Source organism: Macaca fascicularis, chromosome X, assembly GCF_037993035.2.
Source record: "Macaca fascicularis isolate 582-1 chromosome X, T2T-MFA8v1.1".
Taxonomy (NCBI): Eukaryota; Metazoa; Chordata; class Mammalia; order Primates; family Cercopithecidae; genus Macaca; species Macaca fascicularis.
The window spans coordinates 44,930,699-44,947,286 of NC_088395.1; the positions used below are offsets into that span (position 1 = coordinate 44,930,699).

The 16,588-nt window shown below is 42.9% G+C and overlaps 1 protein-coding gene across 34 annotated transcripts in view; it reads left to right on the forward strand.

The window, feature by feature from the left end:
* The first annotated feature begins 1,497 nt into the window (after window positions 1-1,497).
* The window catches only part of KDM6A (lysine demethylase 6A), a 236,173-nt gene continuing 221,082 nt past the window's right edge, over window positions 1,498-16,588 (forward strand). For 29 of the 34 annotated variants that reach the window (XR_012429950.1, XR_012429952.1, XR_012429951.1 and 26 more), the window contains exons 1-2: window positions 1,498-2,005; window positions 2,217-2,280. Coding sequence is in view for 23 of the 34 variants with exons in the window: in XM_045383349.2 (XP_045239284.1) it covers window positions 1,845-2,005; window positions 2,217-2,280 (225 nt within the window). In the remaining 11 variants the exon portion in view is untranslated. The remainder of the gene's footprint in view (window positions 2,006-2,216; window positions 2,281-16,588) is intronic. The other 5 variants (XM_074029444.1, XM_074029445.1, XM_074029446.1 and 2 more) reach the window with 1 other exon arrangement.

Genomic DNA, 16,588 nt, shown 5'->3' on the forward strand with positions numbered 1-16,588 from the left:
AAACTGTGCAAAATCAGTTGGGATTCCCGTAGCTTCCCGCTGAATACTGGTAGGAATTACTGGGTCAGCACTGAATTGTCTTTGTCATATTTTGAAATCCAAGTTTAAATATATCATTTTTATTGGTTACAGGTGGAAAACCTATTGAAAATATACAAGACTCCGTTTATAAAGAGAATCGTCTTTACATGTCCATTAATTTTTTCCTATCCCTGTTATGACATACAGCTTAGTAAATAAATTTGCCTTTTGAGAAGAGTAGTCGAAAGGCCTGTTTTCTTTTTTTTTTTCCACTTATACTAAAGATTAAAAGCCAGACTACAGCCTTTCCCCTGCACCTGAGAGACAGAACAAAGTGTTACTGTTGTCTAGGGGTTACAAACCTGCAGGTTTTGGGGGATAGAAAGGCTTTCCTGGGCCACCAGCTGTGATGAGGATTTAATTATGTCTTCTCTCAGGTCTGTCCACAAGCAGTCCCTACTTTTGTAAGAAGGCTCCACTGAAATCACGGCAATAGAACCCAACATTCTGCAGATCCCGCTTAACAATTTCTCATTGCTTTTTCTTGTAAGACTGTAATGAACTACTGATAAGACACAGGGTAAACACAGCACGAAAATCTGGCCCCAAAGTGCCGCCAACAGACAGACCTTTGGCGGTGGGGAGCCACGGTCGGCAAGCCAGGCCCCGCGGGCGACTCTTCATTCCCTCCGGCCTGGGGCGTATGGGCGGGGGTCAGGGGAGCCTTTCCCCCTTCACTTTCGGCGCGGGTGAGGTGGTCGGGGCTGCCAGCGTAGGTCTGGCCTAGGGCGGCACCCGGACCGCGGGGCACCGGGCCGGCAGCCGCTCCCCAAGCGCACTCCTCGCGGAGGCCATTATTTCCAGCAGTGCCAAAGTCTGAGCCTTCTTCGGAGGGCAGAGGTAGAGGGCCGTGTACCGCCTCCCGGCTACGCGACCTGTACCAGGCCCTGTGGGGTCCCGGGACCCCTGGAGCGCGCGCGGGACGGCCGGAGCCGCGGTCTGGGCACATCCCAGAGCTCCCAGGCAGGCAAAGGCCGTCCTTGGCATCTTCGCCCGCCGCTCGCGCCCGCCGCGGGCGCTGCCGGACCTCGCCCTTCCCCACCACTCCCCTCCCCCTCCAAAGCCTGCCGTGGTTCCCGAGGTGACACGGCCCGGACCCTCCATTCTCTGCCCCAGTGTATTTAACCAGCACAACCTAACAGGAAGCTCCCTCTCGGTGACAACCCTTCCCCCGACAGACGCGCCCAGCAGCCAACCACCGGCCAGAATTGGCCTGCGTCCCGCTCCCCTCTCGGTGGCGGCCTCGGTGGGCGGGGCTCGGGCAGCTAGCAAGTTAAGTGGAGCCACGGCTGACGTGAGTCAACAAAGGTCACGTGAGTCGTGCGGGCCGCGCCGATTGGTGGCGCCAGTCGGGCGGGGAGGGGGGGTCACGGCGGCGGCGTGGGGTTCGCTGTGTGACACAATTACAACAACTTTGTGCTGGTGCCGGGGAAGTTTGTGTCTCCAACGAATCCCCCCAGTGCTCCCCAGCCCTGCGCGCTCCGGCCGTTCCCGCCGTCCCCGCCCGTGGCTGCCCCTTGCCCAACCCCGCGATGTGACCCTACAGCCGAAAGCCGCCGCTGCCGACCCGGGGGCTTCGCAGCCCCTGCCGCCGCCGCCTTCACCGCCGCCGCGTTGGGATTTTTCGTCGCCGCCGCCCGCGGCGGAGGAGGAGGCGGCGATAAAGTTGGTGTGCTGGTCCCGCGCGCAGATTGGGGGCGTCATTGCGGGCCCCGGTCCGAGGGGGGGTGTCGGCGTTGGAGTTGTGAATTCGCTGCGTTTCCATGAAATCCTGCGGAGTGTCGCTCGCTACCGCCGCCGCTGCCGCCGCCGCTTTCGGTGATGAGGAAAAGAAAATGGCGGCGGGAAAAGCGAGCGGCGAGAGCGAGGAGGCGTCCCCCAGCCTGACAGCCGAGGAGAGGGAGGCGCTCGGCGGACTGGACAGGTACGGGCCGCCGTCACTCGCCCGGTCGGCTCCGGACGGGCAGTAGCCGCTCTCCCGGGAGGCCCGAGCGCGGCTTGTCTCTGGCGGCGGCGGGGCGGGCACCTCGGTTTGGCGCTCTTCGCGCCGCCTCCGCCGGGGCCTCGGGCTCGGGCAGGGACGGGTCGGTGGCGTTCCCGGAGCGTTAACGAGTAGCCTGTGTCTCTCCCCACAGCCGCCTCTTCGGGTTCGTGAGGTTTCATGAAGATGGCGCCAGGACGAAGGCCCTACTGGGCAAGGTAAGGCAGCTGCGAGTCGGAGCGCGGACACCGTCTCCCCGGCCGGCGCCGCGCTCGCCCCGGGCCCCGCGGCCGGGTCTGCGCTCATTGTGGCCGCGGACGATGGTCGAGGGGCTTCCGGAAAACTATTTCCTGCCTCTGCTCTCCCCCCACCCACGGGTACCCAGCTTGCTCCCTTGCTAAATTGCTCTTTTCCTCTTGTAGCTGGAGGAACAGAGACGGGATCGCTTTGGGGCCGGGCTCAACTGGGTCGACAAAACTGCCTGCTATTTTACAGCTTTTTGGGGATAGGCCGATGATCTTCGACGTGCATGTTTAGAGTCAAGGGATCGTGAATGTGTTCAGATTTCCCCCAATTCCGGACTTCACTTGCCTCTCACGGGTTTAAAGAAATTCTTTTCCTTCAAGCAGGCTGTTCGTGATGCCTACTGCTAACCAAATGTTTTAGGCTTTCTTGTGTCCCCGCTCCCAGAAGGGGGAAGTTTCACGGAGTTTAGGTCGGTGAAGAGTTTGCATTGGGCTGTTGACATGTATCTCGATCGCAATGTGTGTTACCTGAAGTTAGGTGACTTGTTTACTTTTTGGGTCTTTTTGGCATAGAAATACCGTAGTTATTTGTAAATGTGTTCTCTTCCTGGAGCCTCATTTCCTGCGTGTCTGACAGGGGAGACTGGGGAGGAATCGGGGTGTAGTCTCTGTTTATTTGTGTGGAAAGTTGTTGGCACTGTCATTTAGTTAAGTAATGGCTGCTCCTATCGGCCCAAGATGGCGGGACAGGGTGGGAGGAGAAAGTGAAGGGGGGGGGGTTTGGGGGAGGGAGTAGAGGTAAACATGGAAATAAATAGTAGCCGTGAATAAGCCTTTCCTTCGGAGTGTGTAGCTCAGTGGTGTTTAAAAAAAAATTACCCAAGATTATTTGCATATAGAATTCTTGTACCTTTCACAAGCTTGGAAGCAGCATGCATAAGCCTGGTAAATGCTTATCAACCTGTAGCACATTTAGTTACCCATCCTTAAGCTATTGAACAAAGGCTGGAGTCTCAGTCTCTAGGCATCAATTTATATTTCCTGACCAAAATCTGATTGCAATGATATTTGAATACTTTCTTCGTAATTGGGACCGTGAAAGTTGGAGTGTGTGCTATGGGTGTTGCATCCGTTAGACATTTTCTTTTCTAGCTGAAATCATAGCTTTGCATTTGACACCTAGCTTTATTGTTACAGTTGAGACGGAAGTTTGAAGTAAGTCCAACATTTTATTCTTAAGTTGATTTTTTTGTTGTTCTGAATTTTTGTCTGTAGCTTGGTTTAGCAGAGTCATCAATTCTTTTTTATCTGTAATTACAAATTTGTTTTTATTTCCAAGTAATTATAAGGAGTTTTATTGCATATAATGATCAGAAAACTAAATGGAAATAATGCTTTTCAGTAAGCCCGGCCCCTTTGACCGATACAGAAAACTTGAATTAAACTTTGACTACATAGGTATTAATTGGCTTCATTGCAATTATTGTTGTAAAAATGAACAGTGACTAGCTCTGGAAAGATTTAAGCGTCAGTAATTGTTGGTCTCCTGCCTTAAAAGTTTTTTTTCCCAATTTGAGTATTTAAAGTATTTTATTTAAAAATATTTGACTGCTGTCAAAGTTGTCATTACAAAAGATTAAACATGATTTAAATTCAAAGAGCATTATTTTGTTTTGGAGGGATTATTGCTGGTCTAACATGGATTGATAAAATTGCTTGCAAAGATAATTGACTTGGAAAAGTTTGGCCAAATCGATTGCTTTTGCTTATGGTGATGAAAAAATAAATGGAATCCGATGTTTTATGTTGAGAATGTGTAAAATGCTAGTTGATTTTATGTCTTAGAATGCTCATATTCAGATAGATTCACGGTGAATAGTGCTTAACATTGGATTTCAGATTGTAATATTAAACTCTGCAGTTATTATGCACTAACGAGTTTAAATTTTAAAAAATAACCATTTTCAAATATTTTTGGCAAGTTGTGCATTACTTGATGTTTGAATGCATGCTAAAAAAGAAAAACTAGTGAAGCTTCACTATGTTTGGGGGCTTCATGATATATGGGGTGATTTGATGAATGATTAAGTAGTTTGTTAAACTCAAGAAAAAAAAATCTTCATTGCTTCAGACTCAGTGCTTGTGAGGTCCTACCTGCTTAGGACAAGATTCATCAGCCTTAACATTAAAATAAAACATTCTCTGATATGTGCTTGCAACCGCATATAGTTCTTGATTGCATCTTTGTGAGTCTGAACATACCAGTGGGGTGTGTAATGTAAAGCTTGACATTATATAACTTCGCACCCTCTGTTTGAATTGGATTCTGAATGAAGTGAATGAGCTTGAGTCCTGCTATAGGAAGTATTGAATTATTTAGTTTCATCCTTCTTTTAACAGTCCTCGAAGCAGTATTTTTTTGTGGAATGTTGAGCTATGTTGGTTTCACAATTCAGAATTCTTATTCTCTGAAAGTCTTAAGAGTTGGTTTTTCTTTACTGGGCAGGTTTAGGCTACTTTCCTGAGGGCAGATAATGGAATTGAATAACTCCCAGAATTACCTTTTTAGCTTTGATTTTTGTCCTGCCATCCCCCCCCCCCCCCCCCCGCCCCCGCCCCAATTTAGTCTGCATTTTGTATAACTTTTTTCCTTTCTGGCAGAAATTTAGCTATTACTACTTGTTTTCAAAAATTCTTGTTCCTATGTATGTTATTGGATTTTCTTTCAAGTTTTTAAAATTCACATTTGTATGTTAAAAAAACTGTTGACCTAAAAGCTTTAGAAAGTTGAAAGCATTAAATATGAGTCTCTTACTTGCCCCTTAACATATATACGTATATATACACAAATTACGTATGTATATGCATATGCGTATACACATATGTGAATATGTATATACATATGTGTATACGCATATACATATATACACATGCACACATGTGCACACACGTATATACATATATACACATACATATGTGTACATACGCATATACGTATATACACACATGCATGCATATGTAATATGCATATACATATACACACATGCATACATATATACATATGTAATATATGTATGTATAGTATGCACTTGTACATACGTGCATATGTAGATATGTATATGTGTACACATGCACATGTATATACATATACATATCTACATATGCATGTATTTATATTGTATGTATATGTGTATGTGTATATGTATGCGTATGTATTTATACATGTGCTTTGATACATTCATGTATATATGTATATGTATACATACGTATACATACATACATGTATATATGTATACACATGTGTATGTATAGATATATATACATATACGTATATGTATGCGTTTGTACATATGTGTACGTATGCGTATGTGTACGTATGTACATATGTATATGTGTATTCCTTTTTCCAGGTGTGCAGATAGTTTATCCAGACCACTGATTTCTCATCGTCTCCCAAATGTGTTTGTCAGATTCAGTTATATTAGAGTCATTGAAATAATTTTTTGTTTGTAGGATGGCCATTTGATATACAATGCCTGGGGTTTTGGATTAAAAAATAAAGTAGTTAATAATATTATTATTTTTTGGTAATGTTTTTAAGGTTGTGAACAGCTAGAGTCTGCGTAATTAGAGTTCTTGTAATATAGCGTGATCTTGAACAGTTTGCTCTTGAATGCTGACCCTTAATCTTCTGGTAATGTAATAATTCAAGATTCTTCTTTTTAAAATTTCAGTGGAGTTATTGAAAAGTAAGCAAAATATTTTAACATAAATTAACTTGTGACTTTTTTAGTACAGTTTTGAAAACCTTTTGGGTTAATTTTTTTAAGTAGGGTAAGGATTTGAGTTAGAGTATATAGGAATATATACCATAAATGTAAGTTTAAATATAGTAGTACTATCAAGTATAGTTATAGTAATAATGCTTGGGGACTGGGGAATCTTATCTGTGTCAGGGAACTATTGCTAAAATACTTACACAGTTTTGACCAAAGTATCTTATTTTTAAGTTTTTCTTAAATACTCTTACTGAACTTTTTTTGGTAATTCTGTTAGTAGAAAGATTATACAAAATACTTAGAAGTTATAGGTTGTATATCACTTAAAAATGTATGTGCTTTTTTTCCCTAGGACATATTAGCATTAAAACAGTTGGTGTTTTAAATTTTTTTGATAATAGAAGTAGTAGTTTGAGATCCATTGAAACATATTTTCTTAAATTTGGTTTGCTGGCATGTTTAGTGGGGGAAATTATTAGGTCAGTTCTAGAGGTGGCTTTTTTAAACTGTAATATTTGGATGTTGGTTAAAAACCTTCTCATTTATGCGTGCTTTTTGTTTGCTGGCGCTTAAAGGGATACAGGTGGAGTATCCTTTATCCAAAATGCTTGGAACCAGATGTGTTTCGGATTTGGGATTTTTTTGGATTTCAGAATATTTGCAGAATACATACCAGTTGAGCATCCCTAATCCGAAAATCTGAATTCCAAAATGCTCCAATGAGCGTTTCCTTTGAGTGTCATGTTGGTACTCAGCAAGTTTTAGATTTTGGATTTTCAGATTGGGGATGCTCAACCTGTAAATTCATTTCCAGTGCCAAAGATGGCTAGTGTTTTGGTTAGAAAAGTCATGAGACCCTGTCTCAAAAAAAAAAAAAAAAGAAAGAAAACCCAAAAAGAAAGTAACCATAGAAATAATGTCATGCTTTGTATTTGAAAATTATGTCTTCAATTTAATATGTTTTAAAGAGTTTTCTAGTTTGGAAGATTGTCTTCTGAACACTTGTAGTCTTAATTTTTTACGTGGACAAAGTCTTATATACTTGATATTTCCTAAAGTTTTGATATGTCCCTGGTAATAAAGGTATACTAAGATTATAGAACATGTTTGCATATTTGGGCACAAATTAGAACTAGCAATACATAAACAAGCACTTTTAAAGTTCTGGTTTTCTTTTTCAGTGAATAATTCTTTCTGTTGAATCAATTACAAATTGAAATAGCTAGAGAGCATTTGACGGCCACCTCTAGATACTTTTTTTGTTTTGTTTTGTTTTGTTTTCTTTTGAGACGGAGTCTGGCTCTGTTGCCCAGGCTGGAGTGCAGTGACCGGATCTCGGCTCACTGCAAGCTCTGCCTCCCGCATTTACGCCATTCTCCTGCCTCAGCCTCCCGAGTAGCTGGGACTACAGGCGCCCGCCACCTCGCCCGGCTAGTTCTTTTGTATTTTTTAGTAGAGACGGGGTTTCACCGTATTAGCCAGGATGGTCTCGATCTCCTGACCTCGTGATCCACCCGGCTCGGCCTCCCAAAGTTCTGGGATTACAGGCTTGAGCCACCGCGCCCGGCCACTTTTTTTTTTTTTTTTTTTTTTTAAATTTGAGACACAGTCTTGCACTATCCCCAGGCTGGAGCGCAGTAGAGTGATCTCGGCTCACTGCAACCTCGGCATCCCAGGTTCAAGTGATTCTTAGGCCTCAGCCTCCCGAGTAGCTGGGATTACAGGTGCCTGCCACCACACCCGGCTAATTTTTGTGTTTTTAGTAAAGGTGGGGTTTCACCATGTTGGGCAGGCTGGTCTCAAACTCTTGACCTCATGTGATCCGCCCGCCGTGGCCTCCTAAAGTGCTGGCATTACAGGTGTGAGCCACCACACCTGGCCAGTATCTTAAGTTGTTAAGGAAAACTGCTTGAGAGATGAATTTTTGTGACTTAGGTGAAGTGATGGGTCATGCACTTTAAACCAAAATGAAAGTTCATTGCTTGGCTATCTGCAGAGTAAGTCTTACTCTGACTTAAATTATGTAACATTTAGTTTTTGTTTACATAGTACGAATGTTCTGCATCTTTGAAAGGATTTCTGTTAAGTTTATTTTTACTTTGAAATTCATTGTGATACTTTGAACTCTTTGAAATTGATGTTAATGACTGATAACACTGCATTATTAATAATATTTTTGAAATGTGTTATCTAGAGAGCTAATTTATGTTAAAACACCACCAGTTTGTCTAAGAACTGAAATGGTGGTTAGGCTGTTTAGGACTCACATGTATTATTTGTAGATTAGTTAATTAATGAAGTTTATTTAATGAGTGCGTAATTGACAGGCTTAAGTACTTATATTGAAACTTCACATATAATTTTATCAGTTTTCCACATTGGTTTGTAAATTATGACAGTAAATTAAAACAGTGTATTAATGTACACTAAGTGCACGTCTTCTATGCAGTTAGTATGAAGATAACAGATATTTCTTGCTCGTGTTGAACTTAAGTTCTTTGAGAGGGGTGAAATAAGTTTAAGGATGACTAACACAGGAACATCTTTGGGAGAAGAAAAATGTGAAATACTCTGAAAGTTTATGAGAAAGGTAAATTTAACAATTCACAAGTTAGAATGTCTTTTAAAGATGGGGATTGTTTGTTGATTGTGTTTCTTGGAGATGATATTTCTTGATTTAGATGTTAGCAAGGCGTCTTATAATTTTGTTTAGGAAAACATGATTTAAAAATCACATTTTGGCCGGGCGCGGTGGCTCACGCCTGTAATCCCAGCACTTTGGGAGGCTGAGGCGGGCGGATCACAAGGTCAGGAGATCGAGACCACGGTGAAACCCCGTCTCTACTAAAAATTACAAAAAATAAGCCAGGCGCGGTTGTGGGCGCCTGTAGTCCCAGCTACTCGGGAGGCTGAGGCAGGAGAATGGCGTGAACCCGGGAGGCGGAGCTTGCAGTGAGCCGAGATCGCGCCACTGCACTCCAGCCTGGGCGACAGAGCGAGACTCCGTCTCAAAAAAAAAAAAAAAAAAAAAATCACATTTTAAGGCTGGATGCGGTGGCTCATACCTGTAACCCCAGCACTTTGGGAGGCCAAGGTGGGCGGATCACTTGAGGTCAGGAGTTTGAGACCAGCCTGACCAATATGGTGAAACCATGTCTCTACTAAAAATACAAAAATTAGCTGGGCGTGGTGGTGGGCACCTGTAGCCCCAGCTACTCGGGAGGCTGAGACAGGAGAATTGCTTGAACCCGGGAGGCAGAGGTTGCAGTGAGCCGAGATGGTGCAACTGCACTCCAGCCTGGGTGACAGAGTGAGACTCCGTCTCAAAAAAAAAAAAAAAATAAATAAAAAAAATCACATTTTAGCTTTTAGCAGATGTTCAAAGGATGATCTGCTGTGTGTTCTGTCCTTCTTTGATTTCATTCTGTAGTAATGTTTACCTTGTTATGAGTTCTTGAGATTCTTAAATGAGTGTTCATGGGTCAATTTAAATTCTCTGACAGTTTGGAAGGACACTCAAGAAGTACTTAATGGTCATCTTGGAGTACAAGACACTTTTGGGGTGAGAAGGAGGGGAGATTTTAAACTGTTTTATAGATTTCTATACTGCTTTTTTTTTTTTAAAAAAACACCGGAGACATATATTACCTTAAAAATAATACAATAAGGCCAGGCGTGGTGGCTCATGCTTATAATCCCAGCACTTTGGGAGGCCGAGGCGGGTGGATTAACTGAGGTCAGGAGTTCAAGACCGGCCTGGCCAACATGGCAAAACCCCATCCCTACTAAAAACACAAAAAATTAGCCAGGCGTGGTGGTAGGCGCCTGTAATCCCAGCTACTCGGGAGGCTGAGGCAGGAGAATTGTTTGAACCCAGGAGGCGGAGGTTGCAGTGAGCCGAGAACGCGCCACTGCACTCCAGCCTGGGCAACAGAGCATGACTCCGTCTCAAAAAAAAAAAAAAAAAAACACTGATAAGTGAGTACACCAGAATGTTATATTTTGGTTGACTAAAAATAGGTTTAAACTACCGTGTCTACAGTTAGAAGAGATACTTGTAAAGGTCTTGTTTCATTTTGTTACAGTCTCAAGTTGGGATACTTTTGAACTTGACGGTCCTTCAGTGAGGGTAGGAGTGAATGGAGTAGAGATGTACCCAGTTAGGTCCTATTTCTTTGTGTTTTAGATGGCTTTGTGATAGTCACTGCACTCATTCTTCATTTTGATCTTTAGCATTTCATTGCTGACTTTACTTTTGGGTCTGATTTGGCACAGGCTGATACTTGGGACCTGATTAAGAACTAACTGGGCTGGGTGTGGTGGCACATGCCTGTAATCCAGTACTTTGGGAGGCTGAGGTGGGCAGATCACGAGTTCAGGAGATCGAGACTAGCCTGGCCTACATGGTGAAACCCCGTCTCTACTAAAAATACAAAAATTAGCTGAGTGTGGTGGTGCGTGCCTGTAATCCCAGCTATTCAGGAGGCTGAGGCAGAGAATATTGCTTGAACCCAGGAAGTGGAGATTGCAGTGAGCCGAGATCGCACCACTGAACTCCAGCCTGAAGACAGAGCGAGACTCCATCTCAAAAAAAAAAAGACAAAACACACACACACAAAACTGTCACCTGGAAGGGTGGGAGTAATCCTTTGTTAGACAGTTTTAGGTTTCTGAGCCAATTTGTAGACTGCTTGCAACTTTCTTCTACAAGCTTTTATTGTTTTTTCTCTTACCTATTTCTTCCTTTTATTCCATCATTTGTTTACTTCTGTATATTATTAAAACTGTTGATATCATTCAATTGTGAATTGTATTCTTGTATGCTTTTTGTAATTTTCTCTGTGGTACTATTTTGTCTTTGTTTTGAGATGGAGTTTCACTCTTGTTGCCCAGGCTGCAGTGCAATGTCACAATCTCGACTCACTGCAACCTCTGCCTCCAGGGTTTGAGCGATTCTCTTGCCTCAGCCTCCCAAGTAGCTGAGATTACAGGTGTGCATCACCACTCCCAGCTAATTTTTGTGTTATTAGTAGAGATGAGGTTTCACCGTGTTGGCCAGGCTGGTCTCCAACTCCTGACCTCAGTTGATTGCCCCGCCTCAGCCTCCCAAAGTGCTGGGATTACAAGCATGAGCCACCATGCCTGACTGAGTATTTTGTCTTTGTTAGAATAAATAGAAGATGCTGCTGCTAAGTTTATTCTCAGGAACAAAGTTGGGGTTATAGTTAAGGGTATATATAAGGTCATCTAATTCATTTTAGTTTAGAACAGTGGAAGAAATTGTTTTAGACAAAGGGTTGTTTTCAGGCTATAAATTTATTACATGTTCATTAGATTTTTCTCTTTTTGAAGAAAGTTTATTAGGAAAAATTTTCAGTGTTTTCAAAAGTATTGAAAATCAACCATCACCCAGCTTCAATAGTTTGCAACTCATGACCAGTCCTGTTTCATCTATACATATTGCCCCTCACTCATGTTATTTTGAAGCACATCTCAGCAATCAGTCACGTCATGTAATCCATAGATATTTGTTTCTGAAACATAACCATGATGCCTTTATTACATGTAAAATAATTTCTTAATCTCAAATATCTGTGGACCTCGTTTTTTGCTATATGGAAGTTAAGAAATAGTTGCTTGGAAAATGAGTAGAAAACATTTAGCTGAGTATGTGATGTGAATTTTGTTTGTATTTTGATATTGTGATAGGGTTCTGTGATAAAATATTACATAATATGTGACACAAGAGGTAATTTTTCCTAAGAACTTTATGAATCGTAGTTGCGTGAGTCTGGATAGTTTTTATTTTTAGGGAAAATTTGTTTTCAGGATACAGTAGTTCAATAAATATTTTAGGTTTTTGAATTTCAAATATCAGAATGAGACTACAAAAGCTTTTGCTTTGCTTGATTGATTGATGAAACATTTGTTGAGCTGCTGTGGGTGAGGGATTGTGTCAGGTTCTGGGGCAACCAATAAGACCTGGCCTCTGCCCTGCTACAGTCAGTCTGTTGGGAGAGGCTGACAGACTGAGTGATCATATGATGTAGTAAGTGTAATAATAAAGATACATGCAAAGTGCTATGAGCTCTGAAATGATGGAGTAATTAAAACATTTAAAACTTTTTATTATGGATCATTTAAAGTATGCACAGATGTTGAAGATAGTTTAATGAACTCCTGTTTTCAACGGTTCTCCATATTTTGGAGCAGTTTAGTTTAGTTTTTTTTTTTTTTTTTGAGACAAGGTCTCACTCTGTCAGCTGTCACTCAGGCTGAGTGCAGCGATGCTATCTGGGCTCACTGCAGCCTCTGCCTCCCAGACTCAAGCGATTCTCCTGTCTCAGCCTCTTGAGTAGCTGGGACTATAAGCGTGAACCACCAAGCCTGGCTACTTTTTGTATTTTTTTTTGTAGAGACAGGGTTTCACTATGTTGCCCAGGCTGGTCTCTAACTCCTGGGCTCAAGGTATCTGCCCACCTCAGCCTCCGTAAATCCTGGGATTACAGGCGTGAGCCACTGTGCCTGCTGGAGCGGTTAGTTTTTTGAGACAGAGTCTCACTCTGTCGTCCAGGCTGGAGTGCAGTGGTGCGACCTTGGCTCGCTGCAACCTCCACCTCCCAGGTTCAAGTGATCCTCGTGCCTCAGCTTCCCGAATAGCTAGGATTACAAGCGTGCGCCACCATGCCCAGCTAATTTTTTTGATTTTTAGTAGAGATGGGGTTTCACCATGTTGGCCAGGCTGGTCTCAAACTCTTGGCCTCAGGTGATCCTCCTGTCTTTGCCTCCCAAAGTGCTGGGATTGCAGGCGTGAGCCACCACGTGTGGCCTGGAGCAGCTGGTTTTGACTGGAGAAGTGACTGAGGGAAACTGCACAAAGATTCAGCATTTAGCCTTGGTTATGAAACATGAGTAGAAATTTACCAGGCATGTAGATGTAACGAGGAAAAAGAGGGTAAAGAGTTAGAAGTATAAGCCGAGCGTGGAGGCTCACGCCTGTTGTAATCCCAGCACTTTGGGAGGCCGAGGCTGGTGAATCACCTGAGGTCGGGGGTTCGAGAACAGCCTGACCAACATGGAGAAACCCCCCTCTACTAAAAATACAAAATTAGCTGGGTGTGGTGGCGCATGCCTGTAATTCCAGCTACTTGGGAGGCTGAGGCAGGAGAATCGCTTGAACCCGGGAGGTGGAGGTTGTGGTGAGCCGAGATTGTGCCGTTGCACTCCAGGCTGGGCAACAAGAGTGAAACTCTGTCTCAAAAAAAAAAAAAAAAAAAAAAGATGAGTTAGAGGTATAAAGTTAAATGGTGTTTGAGGAATTGTGAATAGTCGGGTATGGGTAGAGGGTAGCGTGTTTCAGTGGGATTGGGAAAAGATAGCTGGGCATGTGAGGAGCCCCATCACTATAGGCCATAGGATGTTTTGGGGCATTGTTAAACTTAACTCTTTAATTAGGTGAAGTGACATGACCAGAAGTAGGTTTTATGGGAATAGTACTGGCCACTGTGAGAAGGATACTGTGTAAGGGAAAGGAACTTCAGTACCGATGGGTAGATAGCAATGCATGAATTTTAGGATAGAATTCTGTTACTACCACTTACTAGATGTGTGATACTTGGGCAAGCAAGCATCTTTCAGAGCCTCAGGTTTCTCACTGGTAAAGTAGAGTAGTAATACATTTCCTGCCGACTACTGCATTTTGTGTTAGGGGAAAAAATGTAAAATGTGTGACATTGGGCTTAGTGCATGGAAAGTGCTCAGTCTAAGATAATATCTTGGATAATGATAACATCTTGGAAAAGACGAGTTTAAGGCTGCGGTTTAGGAATAGGGGTGAGATGGAGGCAGACTTAAGAGCTCTTGAAAAAGGCCTTTTCTTGGCTTTCGTAACATCCTTGCTACTTTGACTTTGTATCTGACCACATCTCTGTCTTTGCAAGGATGCTGTGTTTTAGGTCCTCTTTATTCACCCTGTTCCCAATTTACATACATGTTTGACTGCCTACTTGACTACCTTGGTATCTTGAAGGTGTCTCAGACTGAACGTATGCAAACTGAATTTATAATTGTCTTTAATATTAATTGTCTTAGTAAATGTCATTTGCCACTACCCATGCCAGAAACCTTGGAATTGTTGTTGACATCTCTTTTTCTCAATTCCCAATCACCAGACCTCATCATTTCCACTTTTTTTTTTTTTTTTTTTTTGACACACAGTCTCACTTTATTACCCAGGCTGAGTGCATTGGCATGATCACTGCTTACTACAGCCTGACCTCCCAGGCTCAGGTGGATCCTCCCACCTTAGCCTCCCACGTAGCTGGGACTGTAGGCATGTGTCAGCACATGCGGCTAATTTTTTGGTTTTGTTTTGTTTTTGTTTTTGTTTTTTCTTTGTAGAGATAAGGTCCTGCTATGTTGCCCAGCCTGGTCTTGAATTCTGGAACACAAGTGATCTTCTGGCCTTGGCCTCCAAAATGCTGGGATTACAGGCATGAGCCATTGTGCCTGGCCTACGTTTCAAATCTCAAATCCGTTTCCCTCCATCCCCACTGCCCCCATCCTAATTGCAGCCATCTTATTGTCTTTGACTTTTGAAATGCCTTCATGCAATTTTTTGAATATAGGTATACTTGCACGTAGTACAGAACTGAAAAGTTATAGAAAGGATGGTACAGTGAAAATCACCCTCTGTGCTTGCTTTGGCAGTACACATACTAAAATTGGAACGATACAGAGAAGAGTAGTATGGCCAAATATTAAAAAACAAATTCCGGCCGGGCGTGGTGGCTCACGCCTGTGATCCCAGCACTTTGGGAGGCCGAGTTTGGGAGGCCGAGGCGGGCAGATCATGAGGTCAGGAGTTTGAGACCAACCTGGCCAACATAGTGAAACCCCGTCTCTCCTAAAAATACAAAAAAAATTAACCAGACATGGTGGCGGGTGCCTGTAGTTCTGGCTACTTGGGAGGCTGAGGCAGGAGAATTGCTTGAACCCGGGAGGCAGAGGTTGCAGTGAGCTGAGATCGCACCATTGCATTCCAGCCTCGGTGACAGAGTGAGACTCTGCCTCAAAAAAAAAAAAAAAAAAAAAAAAAAAAAAAATTCCTACATCGTCTCTCACTTATTTAGTTCTTTTTTTCAGAGGCAGCCACTGATAAAAGTTTATTGGGTAGCTTTTCACTTTTCAAGCATATTCTGTTAGATATTTTAATCACACAAATTAGATCATAACTGTATATTGTTAAAATGCTTTGTTAATTTTACCTCTTGCTATATGAAAATACTGGTCTTTTTTTTTTTGTTTTTTCTTTTTTTTTTTTTTTTTAGATGGAGTCTCGCTCTGTTGCCCAGGCTGGAGTGCAGTGGTGTGATCTCTGCTCACTGCAGCCTTCATCTCCCGGGTTCAAATGATTCTTCTGCCTCAGCCTCCTGAGTAGCTGAGATTGCAGGCATGTGCCACCATACCCTGCTAATTTTGTGTGTTTTTAGTAGACACAGGGTTTCACCATGTTGGCCAGGCTGATTTTATAGATGAATATCTCTTTTTTTTTTTTTTTTTGTAGACAGTCTCACTGTCCCCCAGGCTGCAGTGCAGTAGTGCAACCATGGCTCACTGCAGCCTCTGCCTCCTGGGTTCAGGAGATTCTTCCACCTCAGCCTCCTGAGTAGCTGGGACTACAGGTGCATGCCACCACTCCCGGTTAGTTTTTGTATTTTTTGGTAGAGATGGGGTTTTATCATGTTGGCCAGGCTAGTCTCAAATTCCTAACCTCAAGTGATCCACTTGCCTCGGCCTCCGAAAGTTTTGGGATTACAGACAAGAGTCACCATGCCCAGCCCAGAATATGTTTATTTTTGTTATAAAGATGAAAAATTTGGCGATAGAGCTAGGAGAGTAGTGCTTTTTTGGAGTCATTTACCCCTTGCATGTCAATAACCCTTTAGCTACGTACATTTTATGTATGATTTCAGAGAGTATAGGGAATCTTCCTTGAAGTTCAACTATGGATATTAGTTCAATATTTTCTGTTAGTTTAGTTTACTAATTCTTGGGTAGAGGTGTAAATGATGTATGTCAGGGAGAAAGAAAAGCTTTAGAACCACTGGCTTGGTTAGACTAAAATGGCATGGATTTTGCCACATAGTTTTGTGGTGTTCCGTGGCCACATCACATATTCTCTCAAAATCTCTATTAATAATAAGGATGCTAGGGGAAGACAATGTGGATTGATCCCTAGAGAACCTATGGCTTTAACTGGAAAAAGACCTGTAAGCACAGTTGTCATTAACATAGTTAATAGGCTTTAGTATTGTTTCTTCAGCCTGAGTGCTCAAAATGCTGGTTTGCTTGGGAGGGTAAATGTTATACCTAGGAAGAACAATAGATTGGAAAACTGAAGACCTGAGGCCAAGAGTTCAGGACCAGACTGAGCAATGTGGAGAGACCCCTGGTCTCTAAAAATTTTTTAAAAAGATTAGCTGGGCATGGTGGCATTCTTT